General features: G+C 38.0%; 1 protein-coding gene and 1 long non-coding RNA gene across 3 annotated transcripts in view; one reads left to right on the plus strand and one right to left on the minus strand.

Moving 5' to 3' along the window:
- Positions 1–27441, plus strand: part of tbcd (tubulin folding cofactor D) — a 282112-nt gene that overhangs the window by 181454 nt on the left and 73217 nt on the right. For both annotated transcript variants that reach the window (XM_072558324.1, XM_072558323.1), the window contains exons 18-26: positions 2502–2582; positions 5017–5090; positions 6521–6638; positions 7337–7397; positions 11096–11118; positions 17141–17172; positions 19217–19279; positions 21270–21346; positions 22659–22746. In XM_072558324.1, coding sequence (XP_072414425.1) covers positions 2502–2582; positions 5017–5090; positions 6521–6638; positions 7337–7397; positions 11096–11118; positions 17141–17172; positions 19217–19279; positions 21270–21346; positions 22659–22746 — 617 coding nt within the window. The remainder of the gene's footprint in view (positions 1–2501; positions 2583–5016; positions 5091–6520; positions 6639–7336; positions 7398–11095; positions 11119–17140; positions 17173–19216; positions 19280–21269; positions 21347–22658; positions 22747–27441) is intronic.
- Positions 10534–27441, minus strand: part of LOC140463882 (uncharacterized) — a 37151-nt gene continuing 20243 nt past the window's right edge. Inside the window, exon 3 of the long non-coding RNA XR_011954799.1 lies at positions 10534–10601. This is a non-coding gene — a long non-coding RNA (uncharacterized lncRNA). The remainder of the gene's footprint in view (positions 10602–27441) is intronic.

Consider the following 27441-nt stretch of genomic DNA (forward strand, 5'->3'; position numbering starts at 1 on the left):
CTGAGACCTGTCCTTATTTTCTGCATTTTGGAAAGTTAAGTTAATAATGACAATATTCAAAGCCAAGTTCCAAGTCTAACAGGTAGTCTGTTTCTGAATCCAGCATTCATTAACTAAGCCATCCAACATGTTTTCATTGTCTGAGCTGTTGGATGAGAGCACCACATGGCTAGCAAGATTACACTAGGTGGACCTTTGAATATTAATAATGTTCAATGATTTTCTTACATTTATTGATGAATTAGGTAGACACTGAAAGCAGGTGCAGTTATAGATTTTAAAAGGCAAGGGATAAATATGAAACAGACAGAGCCATTGAAGCTTATTCTTTTCATTATTCGTTTGGGGTTGTATGTTTGGCAAGTGGGGCCAGTATTTATTACCCATCCATAATTTTCATTGAAAATGTTTGTTGAGCTGCTGCAGTCCATTTGATGCAGGTACATCCACAATGCTGTTAGGAAAGAGGTTCCTGGTTTTGACCAAGCAACAGTGAAGGAGTGGTGATATATTTCCAAGTAAGGATGGTGAGTAGTTTGGGCATGAACTTACAGGTGATGGTGTTTCCATGTATCTGCTATCATTACCCTGATGGTAGTGGTGATTGTCGGCTTGGAAGGTGTTGTTGAAGGAATGTTGATAAATTTCTGCAGGGCAACTAGTAGATGGTGCACACTGTTGATGCAGGATGAATTGAACTTTTGTGGATGTGATGCCAGTCAAGCAGGCTACATTGTCCTGGCTGGTGTCAAGTTCCTTAAGTATTGTTGGAGCTACAGGCATCCAGACAAGTGGAGAATATTTCATCACATTCCTTATTTGTGCCTTATAGATGATGAAGAGACTTTGGAAAGTCAGGCAGTGAGTTAGTCTGTGCGGGATTCCTAACCTCTGACTTGCTCTTGTAGCCACAGCATCTATATGGCTAGTCAGTTCACTTTCTGGTCAGTGGTAACCCCCAGGGTATTGGGGATTCAGTGACAGTAACACCATTGAATGTCAAGAAACGACAATTAGGTTCTGTCTTATTTGAGATGGTCGTTGCCATTATGATAGATGAAGTCGGATATGGAAGCCTGAACCAGTTGGTATCATTTGAATGAATAAAAAAATAGCTATTTTGTCCTTATCCATACCTACTTTCCTAATATTAACCTCCTGTTTTCATGCCTTAGATAGTTGGAGAGGATGTTTCCTTGAAATTGGTCAAAGTTTTGTCCCATCCTTGCTTCACCACTTTTTATTTTGTCTCACCTAAGTTTTCGCGCTAGCAAGAGTTGTGCAAACGCTGCACCCTCTAATGGATAAGCTGAGCATGCTTAGACTAGGCTCAATGCCTTCTCTCACATTCCTATCCAGAGTCAGCAATTGAGCAAACTGTAGTCAGATTAAAACTACAGGGTGAGTTAATTAAATTGTTCAGCTCAAGTTGCTGCCTTGCATTTATAATTATGAAATGTTTATGAATTTATACAAATAGAAGGAAATATTGCTGAATTTGCTTTCAACATCACCATCCTGAGGAAACTAGACTTCAAAGGATAGAGTTTCCCAAAGGTGAAGCTGGAATGGAAAGTCTTGCTCTATAGGATTTAAAGCTTTGTAGACTATGTCAAGATGTAACATGGTATTCATGAAACATTTGTGAAAAGAAGAGCTTGCTAAAGAGTTCCTTCTTGAAACCACTACAATCTTTTTATTTCCATTTGCTTTTTATGTTACAATCAATATATTGTAGAATTACATATTAAAGCTTTTTCTATTAAATATTACTTTTCATATCTGAAACATGCAGCTGACAAGTCTGCCTTTGTAACTAACTCAGCCATAACGTTAATATCATGTGTGTTTTTGTAGAATATTGTTCATCTGCATATACCCTTGACTTCTTTACTTATGTTTAAATGCAAATTTGCTGCACTTTGAACAAAAAGTTTCATATATTTCCAGTGTCAGAAAATGAATCGGTATGGGAGGAGGAGAGCATTGGCCTAATACCTGTACAAATTATTCTCCAATACGTACAAACTACTGAGTATATTTATAATAAGTCAAGAAATTCAGTTGCATTTGATCTACCATAATTGTAAATCATTGTGAATGTTTGCTGAAGGTATAGAAGATCCACAGAAAGAAACCACATTGTGATAGCAGCAAAGGAAAAAGAAATGGAAAAAATACAGTATATTTGGATGATGCATTATGGGACTTGAGTTTCAGATAACCTGTAATCAGTTCATAAATCATTATTTATGGCAATATATTTATGAAATCTGTGTTTCATGGTTCACATTAAATCCCTTGTTCTGTAAGCACTTATCAGTAGTGTAAAAAGTTTGTCCATAGATCTGAAACATTTGCACATACTGTCATAACATTATTTAAACTAGTCTTCATAATGTGCTCCCAGTTCTATCATGGATAACCCTTATTATTCTGTTAAACAATTGCAGATTCCATTTGCACTAAGCAGTAATTTATTCTCTTTTTATGTTTTGCAGCATTTACATTGTCGGATTCCCTGAGTATACACAACCTTTGATTGATCATCTGATACAAAAGAAATTTAACCACTGGGATTGGTAAGAGAAAGCAAAATGCTTTAAGTATTTGTACATTAACACATATATGCATTTTTCATATTTTGTGAAAGTTATTGTAAAACTGGAAATTCTTATGTGCTTTTTGAATAAGCTGTACTAAAAATATGTCAGTCAATTTGAGTAAACAAAACACAATTATTTACGTTTCTAATAATGAAGAGGTGAGCTTTTCCTTTGGGAATAATAAACAATGATCATGTAAGATCAAAGTCACTGGAAAATAATGTACAGAATCTTGTGGAGACAACGGGGATTGACTGGTCAGTGGGCAACCCTGCTTTTTTTGTGCCATTCAAACAATTAACATGTGAATTGCGGGCCAAGTATGACAGACCGTGGGATAGAATTCCTACCCACTGAGAGCTTTGGGCCAATCAGAAAATGGCAGCTCTTCATTACTCAACAGTGCTACTGTGGAGGTGGTAGCTGCTGATAATATAACATTCACGTGAGATCACATCACTGGGGGACCTGGTGCCTATGAACAAGGGATTGCCCAACCTCTCCACACTAGCTCCGCCTGGCAACCTGCAAGCAAATGTACCTGGATTTGTTCATGACGTCCCCCAAAGCTGGTCTGACCTGGCAAATGCTTGGGCACTAAATTAGATTTTATTTTGGCAAGTAAATAAAGGTAAAATTTCATTCTATTCTTCTCTTATTTCTGTATATTGAATGCTGGATCGAGCAACCTGAAGCCAGAGTTTGCCTAAGGCACCCAAAACCCTTGGGGCAGCCCTGATACCAAACTTCCCATCAGCTGCTGGGTTGATACCAGTAGTGAAGGAATGACACTGTTAACTACCAGTTGAGCCTTGTTACCATTGTCTTAACTAGTGTGGAACAGGAAAGCCTGACTCTGTTCCCCCACCCTGCCACCAGTTTCTCTGCAGGAAAGGCGTAAGATACCACTGTCTGTGCACTGAAGTAAGAAACCAAGTGCTGTGAAAAGATAAAACCGATGGAATAAATACATAGTGTATGGAGCATCAGGATTTCTTTTGTTCCTCAGCATGCAAGAACTGGAAAGTAATTCCCAAAGAATGCTTAATAATTTTGTATTACTTTGGGAGAGAATTCAAATTATTCCTGTAGGGTTTAGAGTTTGGGGCCATTGTTGCCTAAAATAGGCATCTACAAACTGTATTAAGAAGCAGCACTTTGGAAATAATGCATTAGCTAACTTGATAAGAAAAGCATACAATCTGTGACAGTTCACTGATACTAGAGGGCAAACGTAAGGTTGGTACAGAGTATGTTCATCTCAGCTCGTGATGGCAGATTCCTGATATCTAGCCCAACTGTTTGAGCACTCTCCCTGGGTTTCCCCCCAATGTTCCTGGGCAGTTTTCCATCTGAAGAAGGCAGGAATCTGATGAAGATTGCCACCTGAAAGAGATCCTTGTTTCCTAATGAAGATCTTTAACATATTGATAATCCTAGAGCTTGGCAATTTACGCTTTGTCGGTCAGTCACCTGTTTGCATTTTTCTAAGTAATGAACACAGGATAGATCCCAGGCAATCAGGAAGATTACCTCCCTCTCTGTCCATCTCCTCGTCAAGGTTAGCATTTGCTTCCATCTAAAGGTTTACATTGATAAGGGATGTGCACCAAGTGCCAGAACAGTCCCTGACATCAGTTTGGGAATATGATGACCTCGATATTGGGAGTACAATCTTTGTTACCTTTGCCTCTATAGAATTGCTTTACAGATGAAAGATTACATACTGATCAGGAAATGCTAGTTCATGGAGTGCCCTGATTTCTTATGGTTTGCTAATTGAAAGTATATGAATTTGATTTTTATTTGATGTACATTTTAAAAAATGTAAACTTATAAACATTAATTTCATGGGTGTGATCCATTACGTGTCAGAATTTAGAACCAGTGCTGTAACTGTTTAGCCTGAGGAGCAGATCAGGCCATCAAAGTAAGGATTCGTCACTTTATTTCCTGTTGTGGAGTTTTGATGAGGTTTAGAGAAAGCACTTAGCAGGTGGCCATTTCAGCTAAGTAGGTGGCCAGATTTGACTTTGTTTCTTGTCTGTTGAGAAGGCAATTGATGGGAATTTGCTGGAAGATGTTTATTCATTTCAATAGTCAACATTATGGTGACAAAGTTTCTTTTACCTTGTGATGGATGCTTTTCCTGTTCTGGCAACTTTGTAACTTTATGCTGATGTATAACTTCAGTACATTGAAAGGAAGTATTTTTTTCCTACAGTGCTCTGTGTGAGCCTCTGTTATTTCTAATTCTTTCGAAGGGAGCAACCTCAAAGTCTCTGTAACTTTAACCTCACTTTTGGATGATGTCCATAATTCTAGCGAAAGAAGATATTTTTTGTAGTTTGCATTCAAGATTAAAGCATGAATTTCTGTAAAATACCGAATAAATTCTTTGGTTTTACAGTGCCATTCGAGAACTCACAGCAAAGACCCTCCATAATCTTACTCCACATGCTCCAGAATACATGGCAAATATTGGTGAGTGGCCAAGAAAACTGATTTTTATCTTGAATTAAATAGTATTTTTGAGAACTGATTCTAACAAATGCTGACTATTGACCATACTGTACACTTATTTCTACAACTGATTTATACTGTAGCAGCATCTACTAAGTAAACAGGATGTCCCAGTTGAAAAATAATTCAGATTGTCAACCAAATAATGCAGAAAGTACTGTAGCCTTCAAATCTAATCTTGTGAGAGAACTTCATTCTGCCCAAAATCAACTTTTTAACCCTGTCAAGTCAATCAGATTACTCCTACCTTTATTCTGAAATGACCTCAAAGCCTCATTAACTGCCTCCTATTGTCCCTGAGGTGGGGTTCTCTGAACATTGTGCTGTTGAATCTCTCGAGCTTTGTTTGCTCTTACTTCTTCCAAGTGCTATTCTTTGGTTCTTCAGAAAAGATCACTCATATTTCAAATTATAGATAGCTAAGGCCCCAGAACTGATCTTTGCATTGCTGCATTACTTATAGCCTGTCTTCATGTTGAAATTATCCTGGTTATCCATTTTCTCTGTTTTCTGTTCACTAAGAAATTTATATTCCAATAATCCTCTTCCTAGGGATTTTCTCTTACACCTGTCCTAACTGAGTTGCAATTTAAAATTTTATATCACCTTTAACATACTCACCAATGAGTGGAAATAGTTTTTTGGTACTCTGTCGTTATCTTCATAATTTTAGATTTCTTTATGAAATCTCTTAGCATTGTCAGTTTGGTAGTTCAAGGATCTGCTTTTAGCTATAATTTTACTTTGGATGAATGTTCTTCAGACTTGCCAGTGTATTCTTATTAATACAATTCATGAATGTACAAGATGCTGTCAGGGAATCTATACTGCATTGGATATGATGAATTATTGTCCCCTCATAATAAGGTGACCAGAAGTGCATACATTCTTCTAACTGCAGGCTGCCTATCCAAATTTGGTTGTTGAGATCATCTATTATTGAGAGATACTGTCTGCACAGCCATTCATGTGCTATACAGGATGGCTGACAAGGGTTCTGTGACAGACTCCAATATGAAACCTGACATTACCATTTTTTTGTTCTAACCAGACTCTTTGAATATTTGGGAGTACCTCAAAAATAGTTTGAATTTGTTTGATTTCAAGATGGTCCTGAAAATATAAAGCTACTTTTTCACTAATTATCCAGCTTCTTTATTTTAACATCTGTTGGATATGGCTCATCTGAATCAAGTGGTGCCTTTAATCTTTGTCATTGTACAAAGCAAAAAGAAAATACAGTTGCATTTTAACTTACAAGGACTACATATAATTCTTAATGAGAGCTCACTTGCATGATTAAGAAACAGCTATAAATTAGTTGCATTGCTGCAGACACATTTTACATAAGATTTGCTTTACTTGACAATAAAGGTGTTTCTGTTTTGTAGCTTTGCCACGATTGCTACCTTTAGCAACAGGCATTGATTTGAACACTCGTCATGGTGCTGTCTTGGCCTGTGCAGAAATTGTTTACGCGCTGTATAAAATGGCTGTTGAGAACAACAGGTATGAGATTAGTGTTCATTACTCTGGACTTATTTATTTATTTATGTTGTATGTGTATGCTTGCTAATAAAATCAAACCACCATTTGGAATAATTAACTTTGTGTCAGATCTTTGTCGCAATTATTAATAATAGATATGATAGCAGCAATTAGAATATTGTTTTGAATAATATATACAGTTGTAGATATTTAACGGATTAACTCAAAAATAGCTCTGCTTCCTAAAAGGTCAAGCTACAAATCGTTCCTTTGTTAATTGGGGAATCATTGCAACTTTTGGTTTAAAATTATTAGTATATCAGTACATTCCTTTGAAATCCTTTGGTCCATTATGTGAGTGAAAGTGTTTGCCTGTTCAAACTAAATGAATACTGGATGTTCATTTAGCAGACATGGATTTTTATTTAAATGCAGTACAATACTCACTACTGCTCAGTTGAATTCCAGCTCTTAATTCTTTAGTCGTTTGTTCCTTGCACTTCATATTTCAATGAATTTGTTGATAGTTGTATAAATCAATTTGATTTGAAGGGGCCTGCCCTGGACCGGACTATTGACCAGATGCATGCACATATACCACAGAGTCTTGCAAATTAAATGAGAGACAATATTTTTTAGTTTAGTTATTAATTAATTATAGTTATCTTGGACATACGTCAGATTTTAATTTTGTTTTAAAAGTATTATGCTTTTGACAGGCCAGTGACTGACTACATTAATGAGAATACACTGGAAAGTCTGAAGAACATTCATCGAAAGGTAAGATTGATGAAATATAATTTAGAAAGTAATTTAGGAGCAATTTACTGCAGATGCTGGAGTCTGAACTGAAAACAAACAAATGCTGGAGATCAGAGCAGGTCAGGCAGCATCCATGGGGGGAGGCAAGCTAACATTTCGAGTCTACATGACTCTTCTTCAGAACTGAAGTGAAATATGGAGAAGGTGGGGGGGGTGGGTGGGTTTGGAGTGCTGGTAAACAAAGGATGTTGATAGTTCACATTAAATAATCATAATGTGAGAATGGCAAAATAATGCTGTGTCTAACTGCCAGATGGAAAGAATAGACAGTCCCACTGGGGTGGGGGGAAGTGAAGGGGCAGGTGCTGCATCTTCTGCAGTTAACTGGGAAGGTGCCGTGGGAAGGGAGGTACAGGTTGACAAGATTGGAGGAGGTACAGTTGAAATGGTGCTTCATCCAAAAAGACTACAAGACCACCACCCCCCACCCCCCACCTTACCATGGAACATCCCATGTAACCGCAGAAGGTGCAACACTTGCCCCTTCACCACCTCCCTGCTCACCATCAAGGGCCTAAGCAGTCTTTCCAGGTGAAGAGAGATTTCACCTGTACCACCTCCAATCTTTTTTATTGTATTTGCTGCACCCAATGTGGCCTACTTGACATTAGAGAAACCAAACGCAGAGTAGGTGATAGCTTTGCAGAACACCTTTGATCTGTGCTCAAGCATGACCCCAACCATTATGTAGACATTCATTTTAACAGAGTGCCTTGCTGGCATGCCCACTTTGACTGTCTTTGGCATGCTGTGGTGCTCCAGAGAAACGCAATGCAAACTGGAGGAGTAGCTTCATATCTTCAACCTAGGCCCTTCACAACCTTATGGGTTCAATATTGAGTTGAACATCTTCAAATTGTGAACCCATTCCTTCTCTTTCATTTAGCTTTGCTTGTTACGTTCTCTGTCACCCTCTCTCCCCTCCTCCAACAACACAAGTGGTACTCTCTGTTCTTTCCAGTTTGGCATTTAGACACAACATTGTTCTGCCATTCTCACATTCTGATCATTCATTCTCCCCCAGCACTCCAAACCCATCTCCCCCACCCAACTGCCCACCAGCAATTGCATAAAGGCTGCCTTCTCCACAGTTCAGTTCAGCTCTGATGAAGAGTCATCCAAACTCAAAATGTTAGCTTAGAAAGTAATTTGATTGATTTATATTTCACTGTAGTTGTTTACTGTTCACTTTATCATGAAATGGTTTCATAACCATTTCAAAACCAGTATCCAATCACATTTTGCAGAACAGGATATCTGGCGTGTTAAATATACTTGGAGAGACATTAAGGTTTTTAGCTGTTTTGCCAATGGTGTTGCTGTACAAGGACATCAAGGATAAGAAGGAATCTGGGTCCTTGGTGAATAGAAGGACCAACTGGATCTTAATAAAATTTCAAGATTCAGGTATATAAAGAGGAAGAACAAATGATGTTTAATTAATTGTCACTCTGAAAGAAAAAATAAATGGAAAGGATGGATTAAGAGAAAGAAAGAAAAAAAACAGTAAATTTGACACTTTTAGCAATCACTGGAGAAAGTTATAATCTGAATGATTGAGACCACACATTTATAAGGGTTCATATTCTGGGCAAGTTATGTTGATGAGCTATTATTATTAATTATCACTTTGTGAAAAGGGTCCTTATGCTGTTAATTATTAGATATAACTTTCTGTGGCAAGTTTAATGGACATTTATGTGAAAATGCAGCCACTTCACGAAAAACTGGAGAGGTGATGATTTTGCAGCACAGTGACACAAAACAATCGGCAAACTGTGGCAACTTGCAATTCATAATTAACTCTGCCTTGACACACCGCTGGGGCAGTTGGTACTTGAACCCAGACCACAGGACCCCTATCTTCAATCAAATAAAAGTCTCTTCAAAAGAGCACAGAATTAGTTAGTTGTGCCAATGTATATGCAGTACAATCTGTTCACTTGATACCTTTGTAAATCAAGGAGAGCATGAAAACATCAAAGCAGATTAACTTTGAATGATCTAAATGTTCTTGGATGTATTTGCATTCTGCAGATGCCTTGACAGATATTTGTAAGCAGTATCTTAATCAATTTTTGTCAAAACTGCTATGAAGCTAAGTGCCTTTTGAACAATGAGTCCATGTGTTTTCTGGGAAGTGTGAGTCATCTTCATGTAATCTGTTGGACCTCCAAGCTGGTCATTTAGGGAGTAAAATTTGTCAGTTATCCATTTTGTCTATTGAATGATGGTATGCACACAGAAGGCGAAATGGTTATTATAGCATTGCAAAGCTTGTTTTGTCCAATTTTTAATTGTGTATACCAGGCACTTTCTACTGATGTATCTACCATTATAACTTGACACTTTGGCATTGTTGATGAAATAGTATCCCCCCCCCGGAGTATGTTCTTTTTAAAGAATTTTACAATAATTAAATATAAGATGTGTCCCTCCTTAAATATACGATTTGCCCCTGGCTGTACTATCCTCCTGATAGTACAGCCAGGGGGAAATTGCAATCTATCTACCCTGTACGTATGGTTCTTAGGTGACATGCTAATCCATGCACATTTATTTGTGGCCTGCCAACTATAGAATTTCATTCAGGCTGTGAGAGTCTTCTCCTTTTCTGCTTTCTACAAAAAGAGGAGAATGCTATGATTAGGCACTATTTTTCTTGTTTATCGTCATCAAGCGCAAGTTCCTGTTTAACATGAAACTACTGGTCAGAAAGGTTTTTTTAAGCCTCCGCGCCCCCCCCCCCCTTGTGAGAAATGTGTCGATATGCACATACCAAGGATCAAAATAAGATGATTTAAATCTCTTACTGTCTCTCTGGGCTTATCATCAGTGATGTCTTTGTTTACCTATCCTTTTCTTCTCTTTTACTATCTCAGCACCACCTCCAAGTATTCTATTTTACACACCCCCCACCGCCCAAATCACCACCCAGTCAACCATACCCAACTTGCCTGCATTGATTCACCCTTCTCCAGCTGTCTTCAGTCCTGACAAAGAGTTACTGCACTCGAAACATTAATCCTTTTCTCTCTACCGATGCTGCCTGACCTGCTGTGTTTCTCCAGAACTCTGTTTTTGTTTCTGATTTCCAGCATTCGCAGTTTCTTGTGTGTGTTTGATTGTGATGGCTTCTCATTGACCAGTGGTGCAGTGTTTCTGAAATAATCATTCAGGAGGAACATTAGTTAGGACTACATTAGTGGTTAATACATTAAATGTTTGGTTTTATTATACACCAATGCAAATAGTGTTTGTGTTGATTATAATGAAATTGGCAATGAAACTCTCAGGCATCATTAATTTTAACTTTATCAATGTTCCAATGTATATGAGATTATAGATCTGCCTGTATTCACATTGGGAAAGTTCACCAAGTTGCTCTTTCAAAAAAGTCTTTTTCATTTTCTGCAATAACCAACATTTGGCATATGGATATGTTTTTCCTCCTTAATATCATCACAGTCATAAGCAAACTCTGCATTTTGATTTGGTTGTTTTGATTGTTTTACTGATTATAATTTGTACATTGAACATTTTAAACTGTCTAATAAGTATGTGCTGTACTAAATTTACCAGTCTCTCCATCGATTGTCATTCTAAAGTGCATGTGGATCAATTTGCAAATGCTTAATGGCTGTTATTTCTTTCAGCTTTACAACTGCCAGTTATATAGGTAAGCATTTTTAAAAAAAATTTCATTCATATATAATTTATTGATAATTGATTGGTAATCAATTGTGATTACCAGTATTATTGAATACAAATATATTGTTTGTAGCAATCAGCATTATTTCCTTTATTTAAACAAATCATAATGTGATGCAGCATCATTTCAAAAATAAGCCACGTTTCTGCTGTCCACAGCTCTTTGACTTTTTAAGTCCTATTGAACAGATCAGACTATCTGACATATAGACTTCAACATCATGATAGCATCATGCTTTCTGTCCCTGTGAACACAGCCAAATTTAAAATATAAGGATCAATTTTCCATGCTTTTTTAAAATTGTTGCAGACATTCCTGTTTATTGTTTACATTAATTTTTGTATAGGTCAAAATTTAATACAGAATTCAGGTGAAGGAATCATCAGAAGTATTGGCTTTATTTCTCATTCTGCTTCTGTTTGCATTTTTATCAAGAATATGTCAAAAGCCTCAGATTTAAAGTAGATCTCTCAATGAATAACCCTAATGCTTTTTTCCTCCACGTTTCCAGACCATTTCTACTTATTAACTCTGTTTTAATCTGTTTAATGTTGGTGTATTGTTTGCTTCAGTATCATTTTCTGACAAGTAAATTTCCTTTTTGAGATGCTCTTCAGAGAACTAGCCTATACTATTCTCAGCCTCATTGTGTTTTTTTATAGCCTGGGCTCAGGACAGTTATGTCAGAAAAAAAAATTGATATTTTCTATTGACTGGAAACCATAATTAATTGGATTTTACGGTTTTTAGAATTAATTCAATTCAGTTATGGAACTCCAGGACCTAGCAAATACGTTGCTTAGGATCATAAAATGACACCACACAAAATGAGGCTAATATCCTTTTCTTGGCTCTTTGGCAGATTTGTCAAATTAACCCCAGTAAATCTCCTCTTGCCATTATTTCTAAAGTAGTCCCCAGAAACATGTATCAGATTCCAAATGAGGCTGAATTTTTATTAAAACATTACATAGCGTTCTTGTTTTTGTCCTGCATGCCTTTATTTAGAAAGTTAAGAATTTTATATTCATTTTTACAGTTTGCTTAATTTGCTTTATAGCCTTCAAAAATATTGATATTTGTAGGTTTCTCTTCCCCCTTAGCTAGTCAACATTCTTCCTACCAAAATGAATCACTGTACATTTCTCTCAATTATATTTCATCTGCCATGTTGCTGGACATTACGGCACTATTTCTATGTTTTTCTGAAGTCTGTCATTCTCTTCCTCATTATTTACTGCTGTCTAAGTTTTACATGATTTCTATGTTTTGAAATGATGACATTCATACTTAAGTCCAAGTCATTGCTCTGTTTTTAAAAAAAAATCAGTAGTCCTAATACTGACCCCTGGAGACCACAACTCTGGGCACTTCTCCAGTCTAGAAAATAATGTTCGTCACGACGTTCTACTTGTGTCCCTGAGCTAAATTTGTTATAATGCTGCCATAGTCTCTTTAATTCCATGATTTTTAATTTTGCTGAGAAGGCTATTTATTGCATAGTACTTTTGTCAAATGGAATTTTAAGAGTACACACAATCAGAATACCTTTATCAATCTTATTTATTATTTCCTAATAGAATTCAGTCATGTCAAGACAGCCATGATTTGTCTTTAACAATTCTATGCTGACTTTCACACGTTTCTTCTGACTGCCAATTAATTTTTCCCTAGATTGCTTTGTGTGACGATTTCTCTAGCGCCAACTTTAGGTTTGTTTGTCTTCCTTTTTATGATGTGGAGGTGCCAGTGTTGGACTGGGGTGGACAAAGTCAAAAATCACACAACAATGGGTTATAGTCCAACAGATTTATTTGAAATCGCAAGCTTTCAGAGCCCCTACTTCTTGCTCAGGCAGCTTTTTATGTATACGCATATAATATTTCTAAGCCTCTAGTCCTCTGGCACTGCCCCCACATGCAAAGAAGATTGGAAGATTGTGTCTAGAGTCTCCATAGTTTCCACGATAATTACCTCATTCGTCTATGCATCTCATTCAGACTAGGTGACTCTTCTCCTTTTGAGTATTGCTAACTTCTCAAGTAATACCTCTTTATGTTCGTCTTATCTAATAGCACTATTCACTCCTTTTTTTAACTTCTATGTTGGCAACATCTTCTCTATTGAAGATAATGCTAAATATTCATTGTGTATATCCATTATGGTCTTTGCACAAAAATCATTTTTTTGATTCCTAATCAGCTCCTCTCTTCTTGACTAACTTTTATCTATATTATTATGAGTCATTTACACTCCCTTTTATGTTAGTCACTAACTTATTCACTTACTCTGTCTTTGCCCCATTTATTTATTTTTTTAGGTCTCCCTTGTGCTCATTGTCTTTGGCTATGCCCACTGTATTCATGCATACATTTGTAAGATCTTTTTCTGTTTCATTTTCATTTTTATATCTTGTCATCATCTGTTTTATCTTTGGTTCTGTACCCCTCATGGGTATATGTATACCCTGTACCTGAACCATCTCAACTTTCAGTGCCCTGCCCCATGTTATTCAGTTACTGTTTTATGTACCAAATTTTGATTCCAGTCCACCATGGCCAGATCCTTTATCAACTTGAATGACCTACGACAGTTCCAAGTTTGATTACGTTGTAATCATTTCCCATAAATGCATTCCTATCGAATCACTTGTGCTTGCACCAGTTCATTCTCCATAATTTGTTGCAACATTGTTTCTTTTCTCATTGGGCTGAAAGCACAAGTCAAGAAGGTTCTCATGTTTCTATACATTTTGAGCTTCTCCCCCTCTTAAACCTTTCCACTGTTAATATCTCAGTTTCTATTTGTATAATTCAAATATTCAGTTATCAGATCTTTTGTTCCTGCATCTTTTGCTAATTCACCTGCAAATTTGATCATCTTTATCCATTCCACTTTTTATTGGCCTATAGTGTGTATCAATAAACCTAATAATTCCTGTATTGTTACTTTATTCTAACCTATTAAATATGCCTTTCACCCCTTAATTACACAATTCTGTAGATATTTATTTAATCAATACTGTCACATTCCCTCTTTTTAACATCTTACCAGATATTGAATTCTCCATTCTCCTTTTCTTTGAACCAGCTGTCTGTTATGTCTGCTATATCCTTATAGCAACTTGTGCCACAGCTCACGAACTTTATTAATTCATATAATGTGTCTATGGACTCCAAACCTGTGTTAGATTTCCTCTCATTTGCACCTTCAGTGCTAATTCTCTAGTTTTCTTTTTTCTTTTGTTGGCACCTGTGCAGTAATAACACCCTTAATATTTAATGAATTGTGTGTTCCAATTAAACCTGAATGTGATTGGTTATTTTAGCTGCATTCATTCTGGTAAGAGTAAATGAGCTAGATGCTGTAGAGTTTCAATGACAAATTGTTAAGATTTAGATACCATCTTTTCCCTCTTGCTGGCTAAATATCTCTACAGTTATTTTAGCTGTGCCTTTCATTATTTTTCCTGATTGCTTTCTGGCACAATACTGTACAAGCACAATATAAACATATTGGAAAAGCTATTGTTATGGACCAGAACCCTCAAATTATTTTAAGATGATAGCCTAGGCCCAAGCTACTTCTTTCAAAGGTAAATGTGAAGTGCTGCGTTTCAGGTGCAATTCAGTTTGTCAAGCTACAAGACGTTAAGCAAAACACAATTTATTCAAACACCATAGTTACAATACAAGAAGAAAGAGGAAATTGTAATAACTTCATTGAGTATAGGAGTTGGGAAGTCAAGTTGCAACTGTACAGGATATCAGTCAAGCCACTTTTGGAATGCTGTGTGCAATTCAGGTCTCCCTGCTATAGGAAGGATGTTGTGAAACTTGAGAGGATTTAGAAAAGATTTGCAAGGATAGAGTTTTTGAAAAGATTTGTAGCTTGGGTTGTGCGTGAGGTTGTTGATTGGTTTGCTGAACTGATGTGTTTTTATGCAGATGTTTTGTCACCTAGCTAGGTGACATTGTCAGTGTACCTTTGGTGAAGCGCTCATGGTCTGTTCCACCTGGTACTTATGTGTCTCTGTTATCTGTTACTTCCAGTTCTGTATCTGAGTGGTTTATATATGGGGTACAGTTCAATATTTTTGTTGATTGAGTTCCGGTTAGAGTGCCAGGCTTCAAGGAAGTCTGGTAAAAGGTGTTTACTGGTTTTTGAGCCACTGTTAGACCCCTAGGAACTGTAGTGACCCACACACCAGTAAACGCCTTTCACCAGCTCCTCACAAAAGGTAAACACCTGACACCCACATCCAACAGAATGAATGTCATCTACAAGATACCCTGCAAAGACTCTGAAAAACATCACATAGGACAAACAGGAAGAAAATTGATTATATGAGTGCGTGAACTTCAGCTCGCCACCACCAGCCATGACCAGAACACACTCATTTCCACTCGCACAGACAATGAAGGACACAAATTCAACTGGGACAACATAACCATCCTAGCAGAGGCAAAACAGAGGCATGCGAGAGAATTCCTTGAACTCCAACCAGGGCTCAATCAACAAATATATTGAACTGCACCCTATATACAAACCACTTGGGTACAGAGACAGAAGTACCACAAAATAGAGACACACAAATATCAGGTGGGACAGACTACCAGTGCTTCACCAGAGGTGTACTGACAGTGTCACCTGGTGAAGTGACGAAGAATACATGGCAAACAAATCCGTAACCTCATTTCCAAGGATGTTAACAGGTTTGAGGGTTTGAGCTATAAAGAGAGGCTGATTAAGGTGGGGCTGTTTTCCCTGGAGCATTGGAGGCTGAGGTGTGACCTTATAGAGGTTTATTAAATCATGAGTAGCACAGATAAGGTGAATAGTCACGGTGTTTTTCTCAGAGTAGGGAAGTCCAAAACGAGAGGGCATTAGTTTGAGGTGAGAGGGGAAAGATTTTAAATGTATCTAAGGGGCAACATTTACATGCAGAAGATAGTGCATGTATGGAATGATTTGCCAGAGGAAGTGGTGGAAAGTGGTACAATTATAACATGTTAAGAGGCCTCTGGCTGGGTACATGAATTGGAGGGTTTAGAGGGATATGGGCCAAATGCTGGCAAGTAGGATTAGGTTAATTTAGGATATCTGGTTGGTATGGACAAATTGAACTGAAGGGTCAGTTTCTGTGCTATATAACTCTACGACTTTATAACGACTCAGTTGGAAAACTGAACAGAATAATAGATTATTTTACTCCTTTACATTAACTGTTCTAATATAGTAACATCTCATAGACACAGCCGTGGCAGAAAGGCAAATGCAGAAAACAGATTGCCTCATATGTGGTTCTCCAAACCAGGAGGAGAGAACATCAAAAGACAATTTTGAGAGAAAATTCAGAAAGAGTGTGTAACAGCCTTACTGAGACTCTAGCAACAACTGCTGAAGACCTAAGTAAACAAAGTCCTGGATTGGTGCGAGCTTGTCCATACCCACTCAGGCTGCTTTTCTTGTTTCAACTTAAAAAAAAGCTAAGGCCTCACAAGTTGTTTAACTTCTCATAGACTGTTTTTCACCTGTCCCCCAATTTACATCTAAAAGAAACCGGGACAAGCCACTACTCTTAAAGCCACAGCATCCTCACACTAAATGTAGTATTGTTCAAGCAGTCAGCAAGCTCATGTCTGGCAATTCCAAAAGTAACAATGTAACATAGGTTTCCTAATTAATTGTTGAAAGCTGCTTGTCCAGGTAATTCTAAGCACAAACCCAGATAGAACGCACACACTTTAAAATAATTTATACTTTATACCTGTAGAACTGATCTGTACTTGTAAATTGAAGTCACTGTAATGGATCGATTGCAACTCGATTATTCGAATGCATTATCAGTCTGTATCAACAGACACTGGGAACATCATGTTATTAAAGTTTTTGGGGTAGCCAGAACATCTGTGACAATAATGGCAGACAGAGTCTGTGATTATGATTTTATGATTAAAAACGTTTATTTTTTTTTCATTTTCTGTAGAGGGTTTGGTGGAGCATTTATGAGACCAGCAGGTAAGTTGAGAAGTTTATCCCCATAGGTTCTTTTATAAGAATGTCACCTGAATCTCAAAATTCTATTGTAATCAATAATTCATACCCAAGTGTTTGCTTCTTTCTATATTGTATTGTAAGCTATCAATTAATTCTCCAATGGTTCAAACGTGTATCAACAAACTTTGTTGTTTTTCATCATTTGTATAATTGATGGAAACCTTAAACTGGAGTAACTTGATTCCATTTCTGTATTAGCTGTCTAGTCATAGAGAACATGATAATCAGATCACTTAATGTCTTGCTTCCATCAGATATCATGAGCCTGAGGCTTTTTTGTAAACAGTACTTGCATTATCTGGCACCTTTTACAATTTAAGTTTGGCTGTAAAGCACTTCGGGACAATGAGGCATTTTTGAAGTGTAGCATGTTTTTAACATTGAACTCTTGTGTCCCTATTTCAAATGAAAGTGAAGTTTCAGATGATGCCATAGGGTCTGTTGAGCACTAATATTTACAACTCTTACTGGTATCTAACTCAAACATGAGAGAGTAATCATAAGAAATACAAAAAGGTCCTGGGATATTCCTTCAATATACAGGATATCTTGTTTTTCTTTCACACCAAATACCAACAATTCATAAACATAGAAATTCAAGGCAAACAATATAAGCGAGCATCTGTTCTTCAATTCTTGTTCTATATTTCAACATATTCAGTTCAAGTCTAATTTTATTTTGAAATGTCTTGGGGAGAAAAGTGAATACCGTTAATGTCATTTTAAGTGTAACCGTCTGGAAAAATCCAAACCCTTTTTCCTGTCAGTAGGTTAGTTACTGAAGTCTAGTTTCGTTTCTGTGAGATGATTTCAAAATGTGTTGACTACTGCTGCTTATTACACTGAATACAGTCACACTACTGCATGCGTTAATACACTACGTTAGAAGACACAATTTTTTTCGGCTTTATGTTTGAAAGTTAGTAATGGTTTCAAAGCAATGTGTTCATGAATGGTGTGATTTATTTTGTGGATTTAACAGGGGAAGAAATGTTATTACATAGAGAGCATGAGAACTTGGGCTCTCTTCAGAGCAGAGAAGATGTAAGGGAGAATTAATGAAGGGGTTCAACTCAGATGTAGTTCCTAAGAAGAAACTGTTACCAGTTCAGAATGGTCAATAAAAGGGTGGCACACATTTAAGATAATTGGTACATAGAACATTGGTGTGATGGGATTTATTTTGCACAACAGTTGTCCTGATATGCATTTGCCTAAAAGAGCAGTAATTCCAGTTTTAATAATAACTTTGCGAAGCGATTTGGATAAAAATCTTAATGGAATGAGTTTTCCGAGCCTGAAGGAAAACAGAAGGGGAATGAAATGTTTTGGATAATTCTTTCAAAGAAATGGTGCATGATAGGGTGAAGGATTGAATCATTCTATTCCAAAGAATAGAATAGGAGGAAAGATTTGTGTGGGATATTCTTCGGTGTGCCAGTGTAGACTTGAGGGGCTGAATAGCCTGCTTCCACACTGTAGGGTTTCTATAATTCTAGGATGAATGATGTGGAACTCGAAGGATAAAGAAAATCTGGAGAAATAGAGCAGAGAATCTAAAGCAATCTCATGAGTCACAATGGTTTCCAATCATGCTGAATTGAATTAAATTTAATAAGCTTGCTTCTAAATTTTTCTGATTCTGCAACTGTTGTTGATCCTGGAGATTTTTTGAAATTGGGCTATGGCTTTTTCACTTTTTTGACTAAACCCAGAGGATTGTGGATAGGTTTGAGTTGGACCTAATGGATATAGGCTTCACCACATCTGGATGGATCAGGCAGGATAGACTCTTTCTTCATACATTTTTGTACATCTGTATGTGCATGGTTAGGATAATCAAAAAAATCTCTTATTTTAAAATATAAACTAATAACATTTCTTTGAAAGAATTAGCCATTGGTGAAAAGCCATATTTATTTATGAATTTTGATCAGTACTTTTAAAAATGTACCAGTTGTAAAAATATTATTAACTGCAGAAATTATTTTCCCATTTTTGGCAGTTTGCTGCTTCATTGAGAGAATGTCACTGTCAAAATTGCCTTTGAAGAATGACCCTATAATTGGTAAGCTGTTTTCAATGTGTTCTTTAGAACTTGTCCTTGCACAATGTTATTGTTTGCCGTTTACGATAAAGTCAGTCGTAAATGTTGTGCAAAATGGATTACAGATTAGGATTTTCAAGAAATAGAATTAAGTTCCGTATAAAAAAAATTATATTTTGGAAATCAAGAATGCTTCATTTGTGTTACAGGTTTTGATGATCTTATTTTAATTACCCAATTAGCTGACCAAGTTTAGCAATGATGCTGAACAGCTGAAGTGGGCAGCACGGTGGCTCAGTGGTTAGCACTACTGACTCACAGTGTCAGGGACCCAGGTTTGAGAAAGGATGTACTGGCCCTGGCGGGGGTGCAGAGGAGTTTCACTAGGTTGACTCCAGAATTGAAGGGATTGGCTTATGAGGACAGACTGGGTAGACTGGGATTATATTCATTGGAATTCAGAAGAATGAGGGGCGTTCTTATCGAAACATATAAAATTATGAAGGAAATAGATAATATCGAAGTAGGGAGGATGTTTCTACTGGCAGGTGAAACTAGAGCAAGAGGGCACAGCCTCAAGATGAGAGGGAGCAGATTTAGGACTGAATTGAGAGGAAACGTCTTCACTTGAAGGGTTGTAAATCAATGGAATTCCTTGCCCAGTGAAGTAGTCAACGCTACTTCAATAAATGTTTTTAAAGCTAAGGTAGTTTTTTTTTTAACAATGAAGGAATTGAGGGTTATGGTGAGTGTGCAGGTAAGTGGATCTGAGTCCACAAAAGATCAGCTATGATCTTATTGAATGCGGCACAGGCTCGAAGGGCCAGGCGGCCTACTCCTGCTCCTAGTTCTTATGTTTTTATGACTTCTTCAGAAATGAAAAGGGCTAGAATTTCATGGTTTTTATCTGGTTGACAGAGGGAACGGTGGAGCAAGTGAAGTAGATGGTGAGGGTATCTAGAGCAAAGGACAGAATGGGGATGCTCTACTGAGAATAAAGCCAGCAAGACATGGGTGGTGGTTGGTTGGGGGGTGGGGGGGGGGGGGGGAAACGGTGATATCAAGGTCAATGTCAGAGGTCATGGTTATATGAGAAGGTGTTGTGGGAAAGAGGGATTGGTGCTGGAGGTCAAGAATGAACCAGGCTGTCCCAGAAGGAAAGATCTATGTGAAATGCAGATGGGGGAGTGAGGGGAAGATGTGTTTGGTGGTGGTGTTCTGCTGGAGTTGTGTGAAATGGTGAAGAATGATCCTTTGAATGCAGAGGCTAGTGGGATGAAAAGGACAAGGGACACCAGATTACATTGCTGTAAGTGATGGGAAGGGGCAAGGGCAGAAGCACAGGTGATAGGTCAGGTATGCTTGAGGGCCCTTTCAACCACAGTTGGCGGGAAACCAGAATTATGAAAGAAGAAAGTCATGTAAGCAGCGTTGTTTCGGAGGGTGGTATCATCTGAACAGATTTGACATGGACAAAGGAACTGGGAGAATGGGATGGAATCCTTGCAGGATGTGGGATGGGAAGAGATGTAGTGAAGATAGCTATGGGTGTCAGTGGCTTTGTAGTGGATGGCATCAGACAGTTTATTCCCCATACTGGAGATGCAAAGGTCAAGGAAAGAAAAGGAAGTGTCACAAATGGACAATGTGAAAGTTTTATGGAGGGGTAGAAATTGGAGGTAAATGAACAAATTTTTCAGGTCCTGGTGGGAGCATGAAGTGGCACCGAAACAGTTGTCAATGTATCAAAAAAAAGTTGTGGGTGGAGGCAAGTGTAGGACTGGAACAAGGACCATTCTACATACCCCATAAAGAGGCAGGCATAACTGTGACCAATGCAGGTGCTTGTAGCCTCAGAAATCAACTATTGCCCTGCGTAAACACTGCATTTTCTTCAGCTTAGATGACTGTCTTTCAGAACCAGAATGTTTATTGTTTAATTCAGGAAACTGTGTGTATACATTGAGGTGCCGCCTTCTATACATATTTCTACAAAATTTGTTTTAATTAGGTGAATGGCAGTGGCTTATTGATGACAGTCTGAAAAGCATACATCATTTTACCAGCACTACAAAACAGAAAACCAAGGTATTCTATCTTATTTTGGTCTTTCTTATTATATATCATGCTGTAAAAATTTAATATGGCAACTGAATGGCACAATATAGATTTGAATAATGGAAAGTTAGATCTTAAATGTATATTAATTCAGACGTTTTGAAGGCCCCAAGTCATATTCCAGAATAGATGGGAGTTACGCATGGAGATTGAGTCGAATCACAATTCCGTCACATCTGGAACCCTCTGAAAGTTTCATAACATAAGGAATTTTGGATGGTTCCATGAATGTAGATAAAATAGTTACTCAGGAAAAATTAGAGTATTAAAAAGATAGTCTAACTCCTGAGTAGCTTTTAATCTAACCTCATATTTCCATCTCACACTCCTAACTTATCCTCCCCAAGAACCCTAATGCCCCTCAGGACTTGCCCCATATTAGAGCTAACTCCCCTTAGAACTCAGCTGCTCCCAGGGCCCAGTGCCAGACTCTCCCTTCACTGGAGAAAGTGAGGACTGCAGATGCTGGAGATCAGAGCTGAAAATGTGTTGCTGGAAAAGCGCAGCAGGTCAGGCAGCATCCAAGGAACAGGAGAATCGACGTTTCGGGCATCAGCCCTTCAAGGGCTGACACACTGCAAGACTTGGTTTCACATACTCACCAAAACATAGCCTCAGTGTGGCATCAGTTACTTTGCAACCTGGCACTCAAACACTACAACCCCTGACACCATACCCCTTTCTAGCAGGCACCCTTCCTAACGGGGATCTTACTCAGTTGACACTCCATCCCCCTACACTTGGCATGTTACCTTCCCAACACCTTAACATCGCACGTTGTTTATCATCTTACAGTTGGACAGCAGCTGTCAAAGTGGCTTTTCGGACCTTTAAATGTTGATATATGGCAACTGACTGCTGTGAAAAGGAGGCGCCATTTGCCATCCTTGATAGTTTGACGATATGAAAGAGCTGTCGGAGTGGAAGAACGTCTCCGTACTCTGAAGGAGCCCTGAGCAGAATCTACTATCAGAATTGTGCGGCTCCCTTCTTTCATAAAACAGTGACGGAGTGACAATCTGTGTGAGACACAATTCATTTATTCACCTAATCTGCATGAGGTTGCCACTCCTCAGAAAATCTGGCTCAATGTTCCAGTTTATGTTTCAATATATTTTGTGCTGAGTTTTATAAATATTACTGAGATTACAGTTCATATTTTGTACCACTGGTTTCCCTTATTGTAACAGATCAGATTCAGTATGGTTATTTCTTTGCTTGTACAAATTAAGTTATTTGAGTATTAATCACGGTGAAGTAGTAATAATTCCTGTGTGTTCAGTTTCAGGATGCTGTGATCTCAGCACTAACTGCTTTGTGCAATGAGTACTATCAAACTGCCCAGGGAACAGCAGACCCTGAAGTACAGAGTAAGAAATTCATTTGGCTTGGTCCTTTTCAAAACCAAAAGGAAATTTCGCTCTCACTATTTCGTGTTTTATTTTAAGCAAAGGTTTCAATCTACTTTATTTGATCCCTGCTCAGTTTTAATTTGATGTTACCATTTTCAAGTTTAGTCCCATTTTCTTTTGCATAATATATACGTCTGTTAATATCTTCCAAATCACTTAAATTCAAGCATCTAACTTAATGATGTGTAGAAATCTCCACATACATTATTTCAGTGTTAATTCCAAACTAAGTTGTTTTTAAAGTATAATTAATTACATTTTGCTTTTCTGAGACGGCTTGTTACAGAGATGCATCTTGTGTTAAATGTCAAGTGTTTAAATGTTTACATCGCATGATGGTGAACCTGTACAGAGATCAATGTGATAAGAAAGATTTATACACAGAAATGTTTTCAACTAGTTTCCAATAAATGCATTTTGCACTCTTTAAAAAGTGATTGTTTAATTGACCATAAAACAAATTGACCAAGGAATGCAGAAAATTATTTCCGTTAACACAGCTTTAGCTGTGTTGGTCACAATGCAGGTAAATAGACTTGTAAGAATCAAGTTTTTAAAATGTATTAAGTATATCACTATTTACTTTGAGTGAGTATGTGACAACTGTGCCAATCTCAAGGGCACATACAAAGCACCAATGAATGTAGGAGTGGTTTATAATGTTGTACTGGATCTCACATTTGCTGCAAACTATGTAATTTAGTGCACTTAGGTGTAAGGTTATATACTTTGAAACTATTGTGATCTTTAATAACTGATGCTGTTCGGCTGACTGAATTCATTAATTTTTTCACTTTAGCAAATCAATCTCCCTCCCCCTGAAATTCATAGGAACATAGGAGTAGTCCATTCAGTCCCTTGAGTGTGCTGTGCCATGCTAAGTCATGGCTGGTTGTATATATCAACACCATTTTTCTCTGTTACCCATATCCCTTGATATCATTAATATCTGGAAATATATCCATAACATACTCAGTGACTGATGTTCCACTGCCCTCTAGATAGGCACAAGATTCTCTACCCTTGAAATGAAGAAATTCCTCCTTATCTCAGAACTAAAGGGTTTGCTCGTTATTTCAAGAACTCCTTCTCCCACCCAGCCAAGGGAAGCATCCATTCTATGCATACCCCGTTTCACGATTTAAGAATTTTACTAACGTCAAGGAGTAAATTTCTTTTTGTAAACCCAAGAGAATACAGACAGTTTCCTTGATCTGTCCTTATACAGCAGTCCAGCCATACCAGGGAATAGTCTGGTGAACATCTTCTGCATTCCTTCTCTGAAAGGTATATCCATCTTTTGGTGAGCGACCCAAAATTCAAGGTGCACTCTAACTCGCTGTATAATTGAAACGTGACATCCTTATGCCTGTACTCAAATCCTGTTGTGATAAAGACGAACATACTTTCAGTAACTTAGCACAACCACACTATGATTATTCTGGATATCAGCACTCCTAATTTCTCACTGTTTCAGAAATACTCTGCACCTCCATTTCTCCCACCAAAGTGGATAACTTCCCAGGTTATAAATTTTACATTCCATTTCCCATGTTCTTGCCTATTCACTCAGCTTGTGCATCTTCTTTTGTAGTCTCTTTGTATTTTCCTCACAAGACATATTCTCATCTAGTTTTGTGTCATCTACCAATTTGGAAACATTACACTTGGTAACCATGTCCAAATCGATTATGTAGGTTTTGTATCACCAGACTTTGCAATGCTGCACTGCCAGCCTGATGATAGGATGCATTTATTCTCACTGTTTATTTTATTTCTGTGAATGAATTTTTAAATGACGGCAGTATATTAATCCCTATCCCTGCGCTTTTATTTTGTGTACAAACCCCCTGTGGGATCTTATCAAAAATCCTCTGAAAATCGAAATACACCCAGACATTGCTATTGCCTTATCTTCTCTGCCAGAATGTCCTCAGAACTCCAAAAGGATTCTCAACCATGATTTCCTCTACATAAATCCATGTTTATTCTGCCCAGTCAGACCATTATATTATGTGCCTGGTTATCACATCCTTTCCTTCTAGTTTCTGGTATTTTCTTTAGTACAGCTATCAGACTAACGGGTCTGTAGTTCCCTGTTTCCTTCCTGTCTCATTTATGAAATAGTGAGGTTACCATTTCTGCCACTTCCCTGATTTTCATTCTAAACTCTTCTGCTGCCATGGACACTCATTTATCTTTGCTAATCATACCTGTAAAAGTTTTCACAGTTCATTTTTATATTTCTTGTTTACAATTTCTGTTTGTCTAAAAAAAAATCTGCAATGAAAAAGAGATGCATTTATTTAGTGCAGTTTATGATTTCAGGATGTTCCAAAGTTTCCCCACAGCTAATTGATTACTTCTGAACTATAATTTGCTGTTGTAAGAAACACAGAAACCAAATGAGTACGTTAGAGTTCTACAAATAGAAGTAGAATATGGTTTTGTGATGTTCATAGGGACATAACTATTGACCAAGACACAATGTTTGGTTGCTATGCTCTTCCAGATAATGTCATAAATTATTTCTTTTAATATGAAAGGGCATGGCCTCAGTTTAATCTCTCACTCCAAAAACAGCATTTTTGGCAACAGCCATTTGTGTTTATACAGCAGCTTTAATATAATAAAATAATAGATTCCCTACAATGTTGAAACAGGCCATTCGGGCCAATAAGTCCACACCAACCCTCTGAAGAGTAACCCACCCAAACCCATTCCCCTTCATTTACGCCTCACTAATGCACCTAACTTACACATCCCTGAACACCATGGGCAATTTAGCATAGCCAGTTCACCTAACCTGCACATCAATGGATTGTGGGAGGAAACTGGAGTAGCTGGAGGAAAGCCACACAGACATGGTGAGAATGTGCAAACTCCACACAGACAGTCGCCTGAGGCTGGAATCAAACCCAAGTCCCTGACACTGAGGCAGCAGTGCTAACCCCTGAGTCACCATGCCGTCCTAAAATATCCAAGGTATCTCATCGGAGCATTATAAAGCAAAATTGGACATCAAGCTATATAGGTAAAATCCAGGCAAATGGCTAAAATCTTGACCAAAGTGCAGGTTTTAAGGAGCATCGTAAAGGAAACAAAGTTAATTATAGAGGAATACAAAAGCTTGGGTCTAGCCAGCTGATGACATGATCTCCAAGCATGGCGCAGTTAAAATCAGGTGTGTTCAAAGGCCAAAACTGGATGAGTGTGGATATCTCTGAAGGTTTTAAAAATGTGTTGCTGGAAAAGCGCAGCAGGTCAGGCAGCATCAAAGGAGAAGGAGCATCGACGTTTCGGGCATAAGCCCTTCTTCAGGAATGGAGAAGGGCTTATGCCCGAAACATCGATTCTCCTGTTCCTTTGATGCTGCCTGACCTGCTGCGCTTTTCCAGCCACACATTTTTAAGCTCTGATCTCCAGCACCTGCAGTCCTCACATTCTCCTATCTCTGAAGGTTGTAGGACTGGACGAGATTAAAAGGATCGGGAAGAGTTGGACTTGGAAGGGAGGAGGAGAATTTTAAAACGACACTGCAACATTCTCCCAGCTGTGCACTGGAGTGTCAACCTAGATTTTTGTGCTCACTGTTTGGAGTGAGACTTGAACAATCAACATCTGGCTCAGCCATGATTGACAATTTGTTTTCACTCTCCAGATAATGCCCCTCTCATATTCAAAACTGCTAATACAAATTTCCTTGGAACTGATCTTTCTCTCACACTCTCTCTCTCTCTCTCACACACACACACACACACACACACACACACACACACACACACACACACACACACACACACACACCAACTAACATGGTTCCTCCTGTGTTGTTTATTACTACTCAATCCAAAACTTCCTTTTCCTTAAATTCATGAACATGTCAACTTCCAGAAACGTGCCATTTTCCTGCAACACTAGGTTATAATGTCCCTATCTTTTTGTATTGGTGCTTTCTGTAGACTGCTGGATAGCAGAGTAAGCAGTCAGAAAACATGCACTTTTCCTTTTATTGGGATGCTGGATGTTGGTTTGCTCACTGAGCTGGAAGGTTCATTTTCAGAAATTTTGTCACCATACTAGGTAACATCTTCAGTGAACCTCCAGACAAAGCACTGCTGATGATTTCTGCTTTCTATTTATATGATTGGGTTTCTTTGGGTTGGTGATGTCGTTTCCTGTGGTGATGTCATTTCCTGTTCTTTTTCTCAGGGGGTGGTAAATGAGATCCAAGTCAATGTGTTTGTTGATAGAGTTCTGGTTGGAATGCCATGCTTCTAGGAATTCTTGTGCGTGTCTCTGTTTCGCTTGTCCTAGGATGGATGCGTTGTCCCAGTCAAAGTCATATTGTTTTGTGGCTAGTTGATGTTCATGTATCCTGGTGGCTAGTTTTCTGCCTGTTTGTCCAATGTAGTGTTTGTTACAGTCCTTGCACGGTATTTTGTAAATGACATTAGTTTTGCTTGTTGCCTGTATAGGGTCTTTCAAATTCATTAGCTGCTGTTGTGGTGTGTTGGTGGGTTTGTGGGCTACCATGAAGCCAAGCAGTCTGGCAGTCATTTCCAATGACTTCATCAAAGACTTCACCAATATCACATCAAAGACAACTCTGAAATGACTGCCAGACTACTCAGACTGCTTGGCAACAGCAGC

The sequence above is a fragment of the Chiloscyllium punctatum genome, chromosome 39, assembly GCF_047496795.1.
Source record: "Chiloscyllium punctatum isolate Juve2018m chromosome 39, sChiPun1.3, whole genome shotgun sequence".
Classification (NCBI taxonomy): domain Eukaryota; kingdom Metazoa; phylum Chordata; class Chondrichthyes; order Orectolobiformes; family Hemiscylliidae; genus Chiloscyllium; species Chiloscyllium punctatum.